The 16493-nt window shown below is 43.3% G+C and overlaps 2 protein-coding genes across 9 annotated transcripts in view; one reads left to right on the top strand and one right to left on the bottom strand.

Moving 5' to 3' along the window:
* The window catches only part of Atg16 (Autophagy-related 16), a 679282-nt gene that overhangs the window by 373055 nt on the left and 289734 nt on the right, over positions 1–16493 (top strand). The window lies entirely within an intron of this gene.
* The window catches only part of Neo (ZP and PAN domain-containing protein neyo), a 293377-nt gene that overhangs the window by 65199 nt on the left and 211685 nt on the right, over positions 1–16493 (bottom strand). For all 4 annotated transcript variants that reach the window (XM_076826273.1, XM_076826275.1, XM_076826274.1 and 1 more), the window contains one exon: positions 11711–11912. In XM_076826273.1, coding sequence (XP_076682388.1) covers positions 11711–11912 — 202 coding nt within the window. The remainder of the gene's footprint in view (positions 1–11710; positions 11913–16493) is intronic.

The raw sequence follows: 16493 nt of genomic DNA, 5'->3' as shown, positions 1-16493 counted from the left end.
GGGGTTGGAGGGGCTCCAGGTGCTCCAGTCGCTGAACTAGGCAGGAATTGCAAGATCCACCTTTTACGGCCTACTTGTTTCTGACGGTGTTTCGCGAGCGGCTCGGAAGTTTCGATCGAATAAAGGGGTCGCGACTAAAGTCCGAGCGATAAAATACACGGGGTATTATCTGCAGCTACAGCGGTGACATTCTGGTATTAATTCAGTAGCTTTTGGAGGCTGGACTTTTCGTCAAGCTTGAATCCTGCGACAGTAGACACTGTTATACGCCAAGTCCATAAATGAAATTAGTCCTCGGCTCACTGATGAACCCTGTGTGCACCCAAGGAACTACCCTTTGTCCGTGGTACACTTCCCTTTCATACTTTTCAATCCTCTTGGTTCTCGCCGCAACCTCCTCTCCCTCCCTCCACCTTTCCGCCACATATCTACGGAAGATTTCTCAAGGGAGCTGCTTGACTGCGGGATTGTTGGCGCCTCTGAGTAGTTCAACGGCACACTCGCCCCGGCAAGAGGTATCTCGCCCAAGTTGGCAGTCGTTCAAGCACAAGAGCACAAGATCGGCTACCGAACCGCCCGCCCGTGCCCCACCGAACAATGTATTTCGCACTTATAATTGGATGTGTCGCTGTTACGGGCAGCGCTCCTAATGGTAAGTGCAACGGGGAAGCGCGAGGGAAGAGTAACCCACTTTCCTCGGGAGCGGAGGAAATTGTAGACCAACTAAAGCGCAATATCTGTCGCCGGGGAGACACGCTGTTACTGCTTAATGTGTCGAACGGGTATTTCAGCAAACATCGACCTGAGGTGGACAAGTGGAAGGCTATTAGCGCCCAATGAAAAGTATCCACCGTTTCGTTGGAAGTCACCGATTTATACGTAGGGGGCGAGTCACTGCTTGGCTTACTTAATGCTTTGCGCCACCTTCTTTTATTCTCCACCCCTTGAAATAAATGTGGGAGGAAGAGTATGCTCTGGTTTCCTGGAGTTAATTTTTTTTTTGTAAATATGACAGATTTACAGAGTTTTAGTGATTTCATTGTGATTTGTCGTACTGGAACTTGGATCTTTTTATATTTATATTTAGTTGGGGAAGTTGAAATTGGCTTTAACCGTCTTACACGGTGGTTGAGACAATGATTTATTTATAGCTGGAAATATATCTACGTGTATGATAAGTCTGTATATTTGGTGCTACTGTTCTTGAGCGTTGTGGGATATTGTGTTTCGTATGAAATGAGTTACTTCGCTGTATGGACTTTGTAAAAGCTTTGAGAAAAAGTTTTTACGTACGCAGGGCTGCAATTCATGTATCCATTTCGTGTGTATTTGTTTATGTACCACAAACTGGGGGAACATTCACATGTTTTTGGAATGTTTTGTTATATAATGTGAAAATTAACGCTTTTACATTTGCTTTAAGTATCCTATCATAACATTGCATTGTTTGTAATTGTACTACAAGTCTCAAAATAAATAGAATTTTGTACCTCTTCCTTCTTTAATACGTAGAGGAAGTATCCCGCTTTGAAACAGACAAACAATATGATATTCAAGTCACTGTACACAGTATTCAACAGAAGTCGTTCTATTATTGATTGTTTATTGTCTTAAGGGGTCATTCTACTTTGAACCGCCGAAAAATTAAGCTATTTTTAAAAATATTTTTCTCAGTAAATTCAACTTATAGTGAAATAAATCTTTTTGGTATTTATTAAGCTACTCTTATATGATTAAAAAAGAAATTTAAAAAGAATTTCTGCTATTTGTTTTAATGGTTTTATTTGCAGTGTCAATATGGCACCTTAAACAAGAGGTATGTTCACGGTGTAGGTGATTTCCCGGCTCAGGCTTATCCGAAACAAAAAATTCCAAAAGATTCTTAATCTGTATGTGTGTCGCTATAGCCCCTAGCTCTATTAACAATTTTGGTTGAAAATTAAGAAAATGGCGGCGGTTTGAAAAAAAAGTTTGTCAAAACACCCAAAAGGATGTATTCGCGGGTGTTCCATGAGAAAAATCTCGGTTACTTCTCGACAAAAATTGTTAATTAAGCTAGACGCTATAGCGACACTCATACAGATTAAGAATCTTTTGGAATTTTTTGTTTCGGATAAGCCTGAGCCGGGAAATCACCTACGCTATGAACGTATACCTCTTTTTTTAGGTACCATATTGACGCTGTAAAAAAAACATTGTAACAAATTTAAAAAATTTCTTTTTAATTTTTTTCCTATAATATAAGAGTAGCTTAATAAACACGAAAAATATTCATTTCATTATACGTCGTATTTACTCAGAGAAAAATCTTCACAAATAGCTTAATTCTTCAGCCGATCAAAGTAGAATGATCCCTTAAAAAATAATGTGTCACTCATGCTTCGGTACTCTCATTTCTTTTTCTTCACCTGCACGGTTTGCCTATGTTAAGCAACCATTTCTGGAATAATTGTATCAATCATATCGCCATGAACATTGTGCGTTCCTACTACGTACATTTCATAGTGATGCAATAAATATCTCCAACACTGTCCGATACCCCGGGTCTTTCTTGATCCACCCCAAATTATTTTCTCACTTCAAGGGAGGTATAAAGAAGTAGTTGTTAACACGTATATCTCAATTCAAACCCGAACACTAAAAGCAAAAATCATAATTCACCCAGCAACACGCAACTGCCCTGCGACGCACGTGGCGAAGCGAGTTTCGCATTGTAAAAACAAAAGCACGGGCGAGAATTTGCCCGCTGTTACGGGCGAATAACTGTCGTGCCTGCGTCTCTGCGGAGTGAAGTTTTCCTCCATCGAGCATTCACTTCCTTTCCTGGAAATTCCGGCGGAACCGCGTACGTCGTGGCCATCTCCATCCGCGCCGTGTAGCGTAAATTTCCAAGCGTTCGCAAACTCCGGCACCGGAAGCGTCGTTCCGAGGGTCTCGCATAATTCGTCGGCGTCGTTCTTCCTGAATATATCATGGCCCAAAAAACGGCGCAACGGCGGAGAAGGCGTGGCCGTTTTTGCGCGGAGGGAAAATTTCACGCGCGGCTCCCTTTCCAGCGGGGGTCAAACCGAGGGCCGCTTTCCTCCTGAAGTCGCGGTGGCAACTCTCCGGCACAAAAGCGCTACTTCAGTTCATTCATCGTCTAGCACACTCCACGTCGTTTCGTTTCAGAAACGCGAATTTTTCTCCCGAACTTCCCCCCCCCGTTTACGGCACGCTCGTTGCTCGCCACTTTCACGCTGTCACGGTACATAAACGCTTCCTTTGCCAAGGATCTCTCGAAATCGTGATCTGTCCGCTGGAGGAACGCGATTGGGATTCACCGTTGGACAGCACGAAGATGGCGGCCGGGGCCGTTAAGGGCTCCGTCGGTTCCTCGAGCGCGATTAAATCTCCTTCCCGCTCTGTGCTCCGTCGAATTATAAATTGAACGGTCTGGAGCTGATTAAGTGGAATTTTCGCAGCTCAACGGAACTCTCTCGCCCGCTCCCCACCCAGGAAGCTCCCCGACGGTATACAAGTTAATGGTTTTTAGCACGTCCCCGCCGAGCTGTATCTCCGCTGAATTTTCAGCTGGCAGCGAACTTTCAACTTTTTATCTGGCCGCGGCGCGAGGTCGAAACTGAATTCAACTTTGCTGCTAGCCCGCCGGGCTAGATGCGCCGACGTTGATATACGAAGTAACGCCGCCGCGTTTCTTTCCACCTGCAGCCCGGCGCAAGTGTACACGGACGTTACCGTGAATGCGCGCCGGCTTGATAATACGTGCGGGGGATTCACCGGTACGCGGGGCCCGGCGTAGGTGAATGCTTCCATAGGGAAGTCGAGCACGCCGCGCCCCAGCGATCCTCTCATTACAGAGGGGACCTCATTATACGGCTGCGCGGCGCGGTACCTTGCTACGATTATATTACATTACTGTAATTGATTGCGGCACATGTAACTGCGGCGTGATTCTTAAACAATAAACTCATTACCCGTTAACAAGGAGGTGGGAGGGGGGGCGATGCCAGGCGCGCGCGCCCCACCGGTAATAACCTATCTCTCATGTGGCCGGGTCCTGCGGTGAGACCCGTACGCGACCAACGATCCTCCAGCAACCGATTCGCGTTTGATCGATCGCCCGACTGCTATCCAACGCTCGTAAACCGTGCGCTGCAGCGGCAACAGCAGCCAACAGCCTCGGCCCAGCCCTCTTTTCCACCCGCTAGCCCTTTCTCCTGCTTTCTCTTTTACCGCCGCTTCCCTTTTCCTCTCTGTCGCCGTCCCTTCGCCGCGGTTCAAACACTCCAGAGCGTGGCGCGCACCGGGCGCGCGGGATTCATCCGATCTTTACCATTTGCTCGTAACAAATCGCCGACGTTTCGAGAGCGGAGAACCGTGTTGAATCTGCCTCTGCGAGCCCCACGGTTCGTTGCTTTATTTGCACACTTCGAGCATATCCCCCCGCCGGCTCTCGGGGCCACTTGCGAGGGATAATCTTGTCGCGAGATCGGATGACTGAAATCATCCCCCGCCGTTTCGGCCTCTGCCTTTGAGCGCGATTGAATTGTAATGAGAGTGCAACGCTCCGAGCCTTCGCTCACCTCCGCTGCTGCCGTAATCTCGCGGATGCAATTTTCTGTCTCGTTATTCGAACACTTGAACGGAGATCTGTGTTTCGGCGGATGATGGCGGATGACGGCTGGTGCTGTGACGACCCGTTTCAGAAGTCCTCGGACATGTGTGAAGGAAGTTTGGGGGAATTGGTTTTTAGGGGTAATATGGTATGGGTAGATACTATTGAGGTGCATTTGAAGATCTGAAATCGAGGGTGGTTAGGTACCCAAGGAATCTGCAGTCTGATGCTATTTGGGATCAGTTTTATGAACTCTTTCAATCAGGGGAATTTTAAAATAAAAATTCATGTTTCTTCCTGAATCAAACAAAATATACAGATCGTATGTATACGTTGCTCGAATTCGATCAAAATATACGGAACGTATTTATACGTCGCCTGGACTCGTTCAAAATATTCAGAACGTATATATACGTTGCCCGGATTCAATTAAAATGTACAGAACGTATATATACGTCGCCCGGATTCAATAAAAATGTACAGAACGTATATATACGTGGCTCGGATTCAATCAAAATATACGGGACGTATATATACGTGGCTCGGATTCAATAAAAATATACGGGACGTATATATACGTCGCCCGGATTCAATTAAAAAGTACAGAACGTATATATACGTCGCCCGGATTCAATTAAAATGTACAGAACGTATATATACGAGGCTCGGATTCAATAAAAATATACGGGACGTATATATACGTCGCCCGGATTCAATTAAAATGTACGGGACGTATATATACGTCGCCCGGATTCATTTAAAATGTACAGGACGTATATATACGCCGCCCGGATTCAAAAGGTTAAACAACGTTGTTTGTTAGATTTTATATCTTTACGAGGATTTTTGTTTATTTAAGTAACTTCTAGTTGAGAGAATTTTCCCGAAAATGAATGTAAGTATTAAACGATACAGTAAAATCTAGGAAGATACGGAATATATAATTAAACTGCAAGCTAAATAGGAGTAGCAGTGGGTAAGGGAAATTGGACAATATTTGGTCAGACATCTTCTTCAACGGTGCTACACTTTTTTGAATTATTAATTATTAAAACAGGAGAATGACTAAAACCAGGCGAAAGTAGTCATAAAGTAGTCATAATGAAAGCTATGAGTATCAAAAAATCTGATGAAGATCGTGGAAATATTGAAACCCACACATCCCCTTGAAAACCGTAAAAACGTGGTCGCGAATGTCATAAATATACAAACGAAATCCATTAAAATTAGCAAGTTCGTGAAGATCAGTGTAATAGATTCTCCGTAAAAGAAACCATGCCGATGTTATGCATACATTCTGAACGAACTCTGATGCACAGAATTAGCGAAGCACCCTGTACACTTCGCCTCTGATGACCAGAATTTCATTTGCGTAGCAAAATGTAGCACATCCGTGGGCCTGCTTGAAAATCGAGGCAATCATGCGGGTGAAGCTGGAACGCGAGGCTAGTCCGAGCCACGGACGCCTAATCAGCCGATTATGCCGAGGAAATACCGTTCCCATGGAATGTTAATGCGATCTACACCGAAGGCCCGTAGAAACCGCGGCCTCCACTTACAACTGAGGCTAAGCAGAGCGCCAAGACAACCGATTCCACCTCCACACGCACATATTGTTGAGCAATAACGCCGTTCTAGTGGCTTTCCTCGATTATCCGCAAAGAGGCACTACGCAACAGCCCTGGACGAGGAAGCGTCTTCCCTGTCTAAGGGTCTCTCCAGTTTTAATGGAGACGTTCGCCTCCACTTTGTGATCTCTTCCGCGTTTCTGGCGGGAGTCGTGAGGCCAACACGGGTCCTCGACTTTCCTGAGATCGTTCGAGCTTGATTTCTGGGAATCTGCGGAGGGCTGAAGCGCGGTGCTCCTTGGAAGACGCGGCGGGCTTCGAATTGAAAATTTACAAGCGATCCGAGCCGCGTGCCAATTTACGAAAGTCTAATTTCTCTGAAAAGAATCTTATCTTTGGGGGACTCAGAGTCATCGTTTGGAAAATAGAGATCTTCCTCTTGACACTGCATTCTTCAGGCTAAATCTGAAATGTTTGATAACCTCGCGTGTACTCGGGTGTACTCTCTTTTATTTTACTCTGTCCGCGTAACAGACCTGTCAGTTTCGACTCCAGGAAAGAAGATGTCAACTGCTCCTAAGAAATTCATCAAGATATGCCCAGTTTCCCCGGCAATATAAGAAAGGGGGACAACGTTAGACGCGAAGTTAAACAAAATCGAATCCCCAGGAAATAGAGATAGATCGCGGCGCCACGTAGCAGCTTTCAATCCGGGACTTGATTCGTTCTTGCGGAGATCAAATCCCTGCTCCCCTTTCCACGAGCTCCCCGGACGTGAACGCATAGCTATACCACTTTTGATACGGTTCCGCCTGGGCAAGGACCTCTCGACCCTGCTTCAAATCGAAGCGTAGGAACCTCGAGGGTCGTCGCGACCGACCAGCTGGCAGAGACCTTTCGCTTCAGGTGCTTTTCAAGGTGTGCACGTGCACGATCACCGTCCTCGCCGATGCAGGGCCTGACGCGTCGCCGTGATATCGCATAAACTTGCGTCCCCTGCGCCCCAGCGAAATCGGAAGAAGCCGCCACGGCCCCCGCGGTGCCCTTCCGCATACTTACCGGCGCGCCGATATTTCACGCGGCTAATGGATTGAAATTCCTTGAACCGTTGTCTCTACCACGCGCCTACCCGTAATTACCAGACGAATCGGGAATAAAGCGCCCCTAAACGCGCTCGAGTGTATCAACGGCCGGGACGCGATCCGGTCGCCCGTTGTCGCGGCTCGTTTGCCGCCCAAGTATTGTTGCTTGTCACGATTATGACACGGCTGTTCATTAATTAACCTTTACGCGCCAACATCTGCCGCGTGCCGGCTACTAGACTGCTCATACCGGCTTCATTCGAACGCTCTGTTAGAGGGGTACTTTACGCTGTGGAACTTTGCGCTGCTGTTGTGGACTGCACAGTATTTTTTCATTTATAGGGTAGCTCCTGTCACGGACCAGTGGTTTTTTATCTTTCGACTGCTAATGCGTTAAGTGGCAAATGTTTATGTTGGACGCATGGACGTCATAGGTTTATTTAGCAACTGTTTCTCCTTAAATGAGGAACAACTCAATAGAAAATTAATGGGATTTATTATATGATACATCTCTTCAAGACTAAAATTTTTTTTTTTAACGAAAAACGGTGCTAGACTCGTCACGCGGTAGGTTCTTTAAGATTGACTGGCAAATTGACGTTGCCCGGACCTCAGAGACTATGCTTATGATTGACTTGAAATTTTGAGAGAATCTAAAGAAGTGCATATGCATTTTACGATTGCTTGAAAATATTATTAGCTTCACGCATCTTTGTAATAAAATTTTCTGCTAAAAGTCACAATGTTTCTTCAAACATTTTCATGAGAATGGTTATTTGGGAATTCGTATGTATTTATTTATTATAAAATATTAAAATATAATAGTGGAATATGTTAGTGCTTCTGCTGTTCTATTGTTGGATTTTCTTCGTATGTAATTTGTTATATTAGTCGACTTTGATGAAGGTATCAGAGGATCATTATCATCTCTTGATTTTGTTTTATGAATCAATAATTGGTTACTATATCTAAGTTTTATCAAATGCACCTTCGGACTATAGTCTCGAGTAGATCTATAGTCTACTGAAAGATTCTGTTGAGGAAAGGACAATTTTCTAAGGATTCGAAAAATTTAAAATACATTTTTTACAAATGTACTTGTCACTTAACTTTTCACATCGAAAAAGTTTATATTATCATTACTTATTGAATTATTTGCTACAGATTGCACTGTATATATTCCGGGCAATGCAGTTAAAAACATTCGGGGTGATTAAATGCCACCATATGAATGATAATAATAATAATAATTGTAATGCTACGAACAATTGTTACAATTAATTTAAATAAAAGGGCTTCGGTTTTGGGGTCAGCCAAAAGAGGAGTGTTCCAATCTAACCAAATAATTTCAAAGCGTGAAACAAAATGTTTTCGTTCTAGACTTGGTAGAAACGATATTCAAAAACTTCCAACACAAATGTGCCTCTATTGACAAACTATGATATTTTTAGAATGAATCGAAATTATAGCCGAAGCACAATCGGTTTCGTGAAAATCCATTCAGCGATTTCAAGCGACTAAATTAAACTTGTCTTCTCCAGAATTCTAAAGCAGTCATTTATAAACTTACAAATTGTTCAAAGGGTACTTTCATACTGTACAAACTTTGTCACACATACGAATACCCAATCGGTTGTCCAGGTCCAATATCTCAAAAGGAAAAATCTGTGTGACGAAAACTGAATTTCACGTGTCTCATTTATTCGCATCGTTCTTTTTTTCTGTGTCATCTATGCGCGAAGGTACAGTGATACCAATTTTCCAAATGACACAACCTTAAGAATTCCCTGTGTCCCGTGTATTGAAGTTGAAATATTTACACCAGGCAAAAGTGCGCCCGTCGACAAAGGGAATCGAAGATTCTATCGTTTTGTGTCAAAGAAAATTTGTGCGCTTTCGTGGGTACGAAAACTCGGTTACGAAAATGGCCCGACAGTGTATGATCGAAAGGCACTTGGAGCCTCTTCTATCTGTCCCGCTTTGTTGTCATTTTTCACGGCGCAGTGTCCTTAATTGACTTCAAAACCACTCGATCGACCTATACCGAAAGTGTTTGCGAAAAGCAGCGCTTTGTGTCTTCGGCTTCGGAGTACCGGGATGCATTAATGAACAGCGTGCCGATGAAGTGCATTGATATACGGGGTGCAACAGGGATTGCACATTTTAAACGATGAATGGTTTTAAATAAATGGACGTGACGCGAGACATGATATATGACGAAAGTTCGTTTCAAAGGATTCGAATCTTTTTGAGTTCGAAGGGAAATACTTTGAAATACTTGGAAAGATTACAAGTTAAGTCGCATACCTATTTTATGTTGTCATGGTGAACTAACAAAAGTAACCGATTGCCAGTTTTTTCTTTAATTATGTTAAAATGTGACATTTTATGTGTTGTAAGCAATTGAGTGTTGCACTTGAATGCTCGACTGATTTGAAAAGTTATTTTTTCGAAAATTGAACATTACGTGGAAAAACTTTCTACATCTATACTATTATATAAAGAGAGAGCCGATTTTTATGTTTGCGCAAAACTCAAGACGAAGTATTATGAAGAAATTATTTTTTTTCTTCAAAATACTTAATTTCCTTAAAAGATATTAATTCTAATAAACATGAAACAGTCACGCTAATATCTCGGGCGAAGCCGAGATGAGGGACGGTAGTATTTTATATTTGAGAAAGGTCTAAAGTTTTGCATACATGCCAAGCAGTTCCATATCAAATTTAGTTATTCTCCAGAAATATCCTTTCTTCTTATGTACTATATTTTCTGTTTAACAAGTAATAAAGTCGAAATAATAATAATAAAAAAAAATAGTTTGTACGATAACAGCATTACGAATAAAAAAATATAAAAATACAAGAGCATTAGCTGATTTTATAAAACGATAGGAATGTTTTCTTTTAATCAACTTCCTCGAAAATAAAATTTTTCAAGCGGGATATACCTAGTCGATGTTTTACTAATTACTTCATAATGAACATTTATAGAGGGATTTAAAATTTTTGAACATTTTCGGTTATCTTCATTATGTGAAAAGGATTTATGACGTTTTCTATAATATAAACGTTATGTACTATAATTTGGGAATATTATTGCTGAGCAATCTTAACGATTTCTTAAATAATGAAGCAAAGTATAATAACTTGCAACTGATAGATATGATTCAAGTGAAAGAGAGCAGTAGAAAGTGAAACTAGACTGTTACTTGTCAGACACATCTTTCATAATCAGGCATAACTTTTCATAGATATGTAGTTTAAAAAATCTTTCGAGTAAGAATTATTCGAATAAAGAAGAACTTTAAAAACGTGTACAAATGTGTTAATAACAATTCCATCTAAGGTTCTCCAGTTCCACCCTCCATTTAATTCTTTATAAAGAACATACGAGTTTGCTGTGTACATATTCTGAAAGAGCTTTTCAAGCCATGAAATTTAATAAGAAAAGTATACTAATATCATTAAAACAAGTCTTTTTGCAACAGCGTTAACAAAACACACTGCGCCGTGCATTCACTGTCAACTATTTTAATGAGAATTTTCGGCCTTTGTAAATTTCTCAGTTTTAGTATTGAAGCACATAAGAAGTGCCTCACTCAGTTTCCTCTACTTTTCATTTTCCAGAGTTTAGCTTTTGGAAGGATTATTTGGTGGTAAATACCTTCGTTATAAATTAGAGAGAATCATGTTCAAACATCCCTCTTGACAGCAATTTGAAATATTAGTATGGTCCGACACACGATACCAACCGACTATTTCCCTTCATCCAGTTTTTCGAGTAACAAGAGACGCGCAGCAGCGCGGCGCATAATTACTCTCGCCACGATCGAGAGCGTCGCAGTCGATTCTCTCTCGACCCGACGCGAAGCGACAACTGCAGGAAATATTGCTCGCCGAAGGGAGGCGGAGCGGAAAACGCGTGAAAAATATTTAAATAGAATCGACGCTGCGATTCCGCCGAGGGGGAAAGGAATCGCGAATAGCCGTCTCGTAAAACGACAAACATACGAGGAATCAGGGTGGCTCAGAGCTATTTCTCTGCTACTTTTCCAGAAGGATAGCTCGTTCCTTTCGGTGTTCCCCAGCTCCCGTGAAACGTCGGGGGCGGCCGCTTCATGACCGAGAAACACTCGAGAGTCTATAGAAGCGTGATGTAACGTCCTCCCTCGATCGAGGAATCCAATAACTGGAAAACGCACCGGAGCGTGTAGAGGTGCCTTCGATTCTCGAAGACCTACTCGAGGGAGACGAAGGGAAGACTGTACTGTGTGTCGATTCGCGACGAATCTCGGCCAGAGTGCGTCCGCCTTTCCCCAACGGCGGATATCGTGGCCGCGACGACGACGGGGGAGAGAGAACCAGGTCGCCGGAAAACGACCGTACCTTGGATAGGATTCCCGATGCACCAGACGAAAAATAGCTACGCTGGCTACTCACCGGCACAGGAAGTCTCTCTCGCCTAAACAGAGCTCCAGACAGTGCTGTCGCGACGAGGCAGACATCGTTCTGCGTGTGTGGCCCTGTAGCCGGTGTCCCTGGACCCTGTCGATGCACCAGGCACGCTCGCAGGGCTTCACGGCCAGGCAGCTCTTCTGGGCGTAGATCGTGAACACTGGGAACTGGGACTGCGACAGGGCACCTGTAACGAAAACGAACATGCAAATTGAGCGATATGGTTGGCAGCTTCTGTTGCGTGAATTATATAGACATATGTATTAGGTCATCCCATACGTACAGTGGCGTGCGAAAGTATTCGGCCACAATTTACAGTGGCGTGCGAAAGTATTCGGCCACACTTTACAGTGGCGTGCAAAAGTATTCGGCCACACTTTACAGTGGCGTGCAAAGGTATTCGGCCACACTTTATAGTGGCATATAAAAGTATTCGGTCACACTTTACAGTGGCGTGCAAAAGTATTCGGCCACACTTTACAGTGGCGTGCAAAAGTATTCGGCTACACTTTACAGTGGAGTGTAAAAGTATTCGGCCACACTTTACAGTGGCATACAGAAGTATTCGGCCACACTTTACAGTGGCATATAAATGTATTCGGCCACACTTTACAGTGGCGTGCAAAAGTATTCGGCCACACTTTACAGTGGCGTGCAAAAGTATTCGGCCACCCTTTAAAATCGCATAACTTTTTTAAAATTAATCCAAACGACTTGAGTTCTTTTTGAGAAGCTAGAAGGATTAGTTTGCCAACTGATGTGAATCGTCGTTTTGAAAAAAAATTGCAATTGGTTGGAATAGCGAAAAAAATAGTAAATGTCGTGTTTTTCGACTTTTTTGTCTGCGCTTGTAATAAAAATTTAAAAAATGCCTTTGTAGATTTAAGTAAGCTGTTTATACGTGTTATGTATACGTGCTGAAAATTTCGTCAAAATTGGTTAACGCAGCTATGAGCTACAAACAGTTAAAGTTGGTGAAAATCACACATTTCTGCAGTTTTCGGCTAAAACTAATCCTTCTAGCTTCTCAAAAAGACTCAAGTCGTTTTGGACCAATTTTAAACAAGATATTCAGTTTTAAAGGGTGGCCGAATACTTTTGCGCGCCTGTGTAGGTACCTAATGTAGCGTTTCTGAGAACTGATTTTAAAGCAATGGACCTTTGGTATGCGTATAACCATCAGGCAATGATCTAGCAAAACTTCACAAGTGTAGATCGAATATTGCACTTATTATAAACGTTTAAAGAGAAATTTGTCAAAGACGGTTCAAGAGGGTAACCTGGTGTAATCGGCAGAAACCCAGGTTCCTTTTGGGAATTTTTTGTAAGGAGACTATACATGCAATCTGTTTAAAACTTTCAGCCTATATTACTATGTATTTCAAGAAGTGAAGAAACATTTTCCGATATAAAAATAACGCGGTAATTTCTAATAAATTTTTTATTGAAACCTCTAAATTCTTAAAATGATTGCATGTAACCCCTTAAGAAATTTCGATCTGGGATCTATGGCCTCAAAGACGAGCCTCGTGCCGCCACATATATCCCATTTGAAAATCCTTCTCAAACGGCTCACTAATTTCAAGTGTATCAATATCCAGCCGGGTAAGATTCTAATTCAACATTGCCACGTTAAATTGACGCTGATCAATGCCCATTATTCTCTCAGCGGGCGAAAGTGTCTCGGGCGCAGCAGCTCGTTATTCTTACCCCGTCGATCCGTGGGTTGAGGGGGCCCCCGCTAAGTGACAGGATAATTTCCCCGCCCCAGCGTCGCTGCAGCGTCATCCCCCTTCACGAAATCATAATTAATCTCGGCAAAGTAACGAAGGGAGGGACAGTTTTGCGAGCGTGATTCGTTGAAAAGTTTCCCTGCGAAAGATATAGGGGACAAGTGACGAGGTGGCTGGTTTCCGTCGATAGGGGGGGGGGGGTCGATCTTCCAGGGGGCGTTAAAGATATTCAATTAAGTGCTCCTAGTCTCGCAAGGTAATAACTGTTAGTAATTTTAATGACCGCGACCGCAGTCACGACCGCCGCGCAAAGGGGACGTTTTTTTTCTCTCGTCTCGCGGCTTCTACGGGGCCCGTGATGCGGAATCTCTCGCGGAACGGAAGACGGTAGGAAGATGGTCCTCGTTACGGGCTGAGGGGTAAGCGCATAACAGTAATCAGCGAGTACTTCCTGGGTCCCACATGTAGAAGACAAGTACCACTTATTCGTTCTAATGCTACCGCATTATGGGATAATGGAGATGGGATCATCGTCGAATCATAAGCAGTTCACAGGTGCGGAGGGAACTTTTATTGAAAACCAGGGCAGCCTCCTTTGTTTCCGTTCGTCCCCATTTATACTGCAGAACAAATGTACCCTTTCACAGTGCCTCGTATTAGTGTTACTCTGGAATTTTCAATCCCTTTTTCTATACTACATCCAACTAATCCCATACTTTCCTCTCTCAACTAGCTCCGAGGACAAAACGAGGAATTACACTTCACATCCTAGAGAATACCGCAGGTACTGAGAGAATTGAGAATTGAGAAAACTGTGGTAAAAGCAGACGCGAGAAAGAGTAATAAAAATGTCCAGTTGGAGTTCTGAATATCCCCAGAGCTATCTGATCTCAACGTATAGAAAAAATGTCGAATTAAACCATCGACGACGTAAATGGCGATGTTTGTTGTAGCAGATTCTCATTTGTCGTCTCTAACAGCTACCAATTAAAATTATAGTTCCTACTTCGATTGCCGCGGGGTGTAATTCATCGATCACCGAGTCAGCTGATTAACACGCGCAACGAGCAAACCGGCAGTCTGATAGATCCTGTAATTCCACGTAGGAGGACGTGTCAGTTGTATCCGTATTGCGGAAGGAAGCGTCATACATAGGCCGTGGTATTGACCGGCGCTATCGTTCCGTGTTTTTCACCGTTCGTTTAACGAGCTCTCTTCCGCATCGCTCGCTTCGCTATGAAAAATATCGTTCCCCCGCGTACAGACACCGCAAGCTGCTGCTGGAATACCTGGCCGCCTAAATGCGTGATAAATACGAACCGTTGCAACCAATTTCTGAGAAGGAAATCCCTCCAATTCGTCCATCCGACAATTCCACTTCGCTCCCGAATTCCAACTATGCGCCGAGCACTATACCGAGATTTTTAAAAAAATATTACCAACATCAACGTGCTGAGCGAAATGTGCTTCACCTGTCTGAAAATCCTAATTTACAGGGGATCCCACTTAATACAGGCCAGAGATGGGCAAAATTTTTATTTAAATAGAATTTCGAATAACGAATAAAGTAAATTTATTCGTCACGTGTCGAATAAAGTTAAGTTAAAGTTGAAAAATTTATTCGACGCTGATGTTTAACCCTTCGTAGTCACACCTTCTTATAATCACAAGTTGGTCACACGGGGTTCACTGTACCCCAGCGTCATTTTTTGAGTTACCATTTTCGTATTTTTGAATCTTTTAACTTTTCAGGGATAATTGTACTTTCGTAATACTTATACAATCCTGGTCTAATAGTCTTTGTCAAGAAATGTAAATTTTGATATGATAAAATTTGTAGTTGAAAATGAGATATTTTCCACGGCTGTGGGGAAAAAAATATAAAAAAAATTATCGCTTTTTAGCGATTTTTTATTTTGTTTTATATTTTTTTTCTTGCGATAAATCCTCTTTGGAAGTCGTAAAGACACGACATTTTAACTGGAAAATTATTCTTGGGGTACAATACACCCTGTGTGACCACGAAGGGTTAAAGAAAAAGTAACTTTATTCGCGAAATAATCTAAAATTAAAATAACATTAATTTGATCCGTTATTTAAACAATTTTGTATTCACTTAATGCTCAATTCTGAAACAAGTCACTTATCTCCTCCACCGAAGTAAAAAACAAATTCTTCCATACCATACAAATCAAATGTGAAATATTTTTGCATCATCACAACTGTAGAAGATATTTAAGCGGTCCTATTTTAAGCAAGCCACCCTATACAAAATTATTACATAACCTTATTCAGCAATTGCAGAATTCTTACACTTCGCTCATCCAACAAAACCGTCGATCACGCAGGTACGACGAACGAACCGTCCCCGACGACTACCCGCTGCAAAGTCTCCCCCGGTTAAAAAAAAAAAATCACGCTGCTTATCCACAAAGGATTGCGCGCCGATTCCCGAGCGCGCACGAGATAAACCAGTAAACGAGTCGAAGCGAAACTGTCAATCCTCGAAAGCACGGCATTCTGGCGCGGCTCCAACCTCGCCCCCTCCCCCCTCCCCGTTTCCCGTTTCCGTTTCTTCGGGGATGCAGATTCCGGGTAAGATTGCGTGCAGCCATAAATCTTCTAATTTCTGCCGGGAACGCAGCACGTATGACGTTAACGTGCTACCATCGAGGATCACCGTGCCCCGTAAAGCGGGCCACGTTTTTGGCGCTGGTGTATCGAGGCCGGTCCCTATCGAGCAGGCTATCCGTCCGCGCCGGCCTTATCGACGTCCGACTTCCTGCCAATGGGGCAAAAATCTTCCGTCTGGGAAGGACGTGCCTTTGTACTTAAGGGAACGAAATAACTTTGTATCGCCGTAAATCTGGCCAAGATTTATCGTGCCACGCCGTCGTTCCGCCGGCATGCTACATCATTTCATACACGGGGATTCCCCGTTGAAACCAACTCCGTAGGGGCGGAAGGGGGGGGGGGAGGGCGAAGTACGGAAAGGGAAGTTCCACCGTGTAGGTTGTCACGACGCCGAGGGAAAT

Source organism: Andrena cerasifolii, chromosome 14 (genome assembly GCF_050908995.1).
Source record: "Andrena cerasifolii isolate SP2316 chromosome 14, iyAndCera1_principal, whole genome shotgun sequence".
Taxonomy (NCBI): domain Eukaryota; kingdom Metazoa; phylum Arthropoda; class Insecta; order Hymenoptera; family Andrenidae; genus Andrena; species Andrena cerasifolii.
Note: the sequence above shows the minus strand (reverse complement) of the source record. Positions and strands in the feature narration are given on the sequence as shown.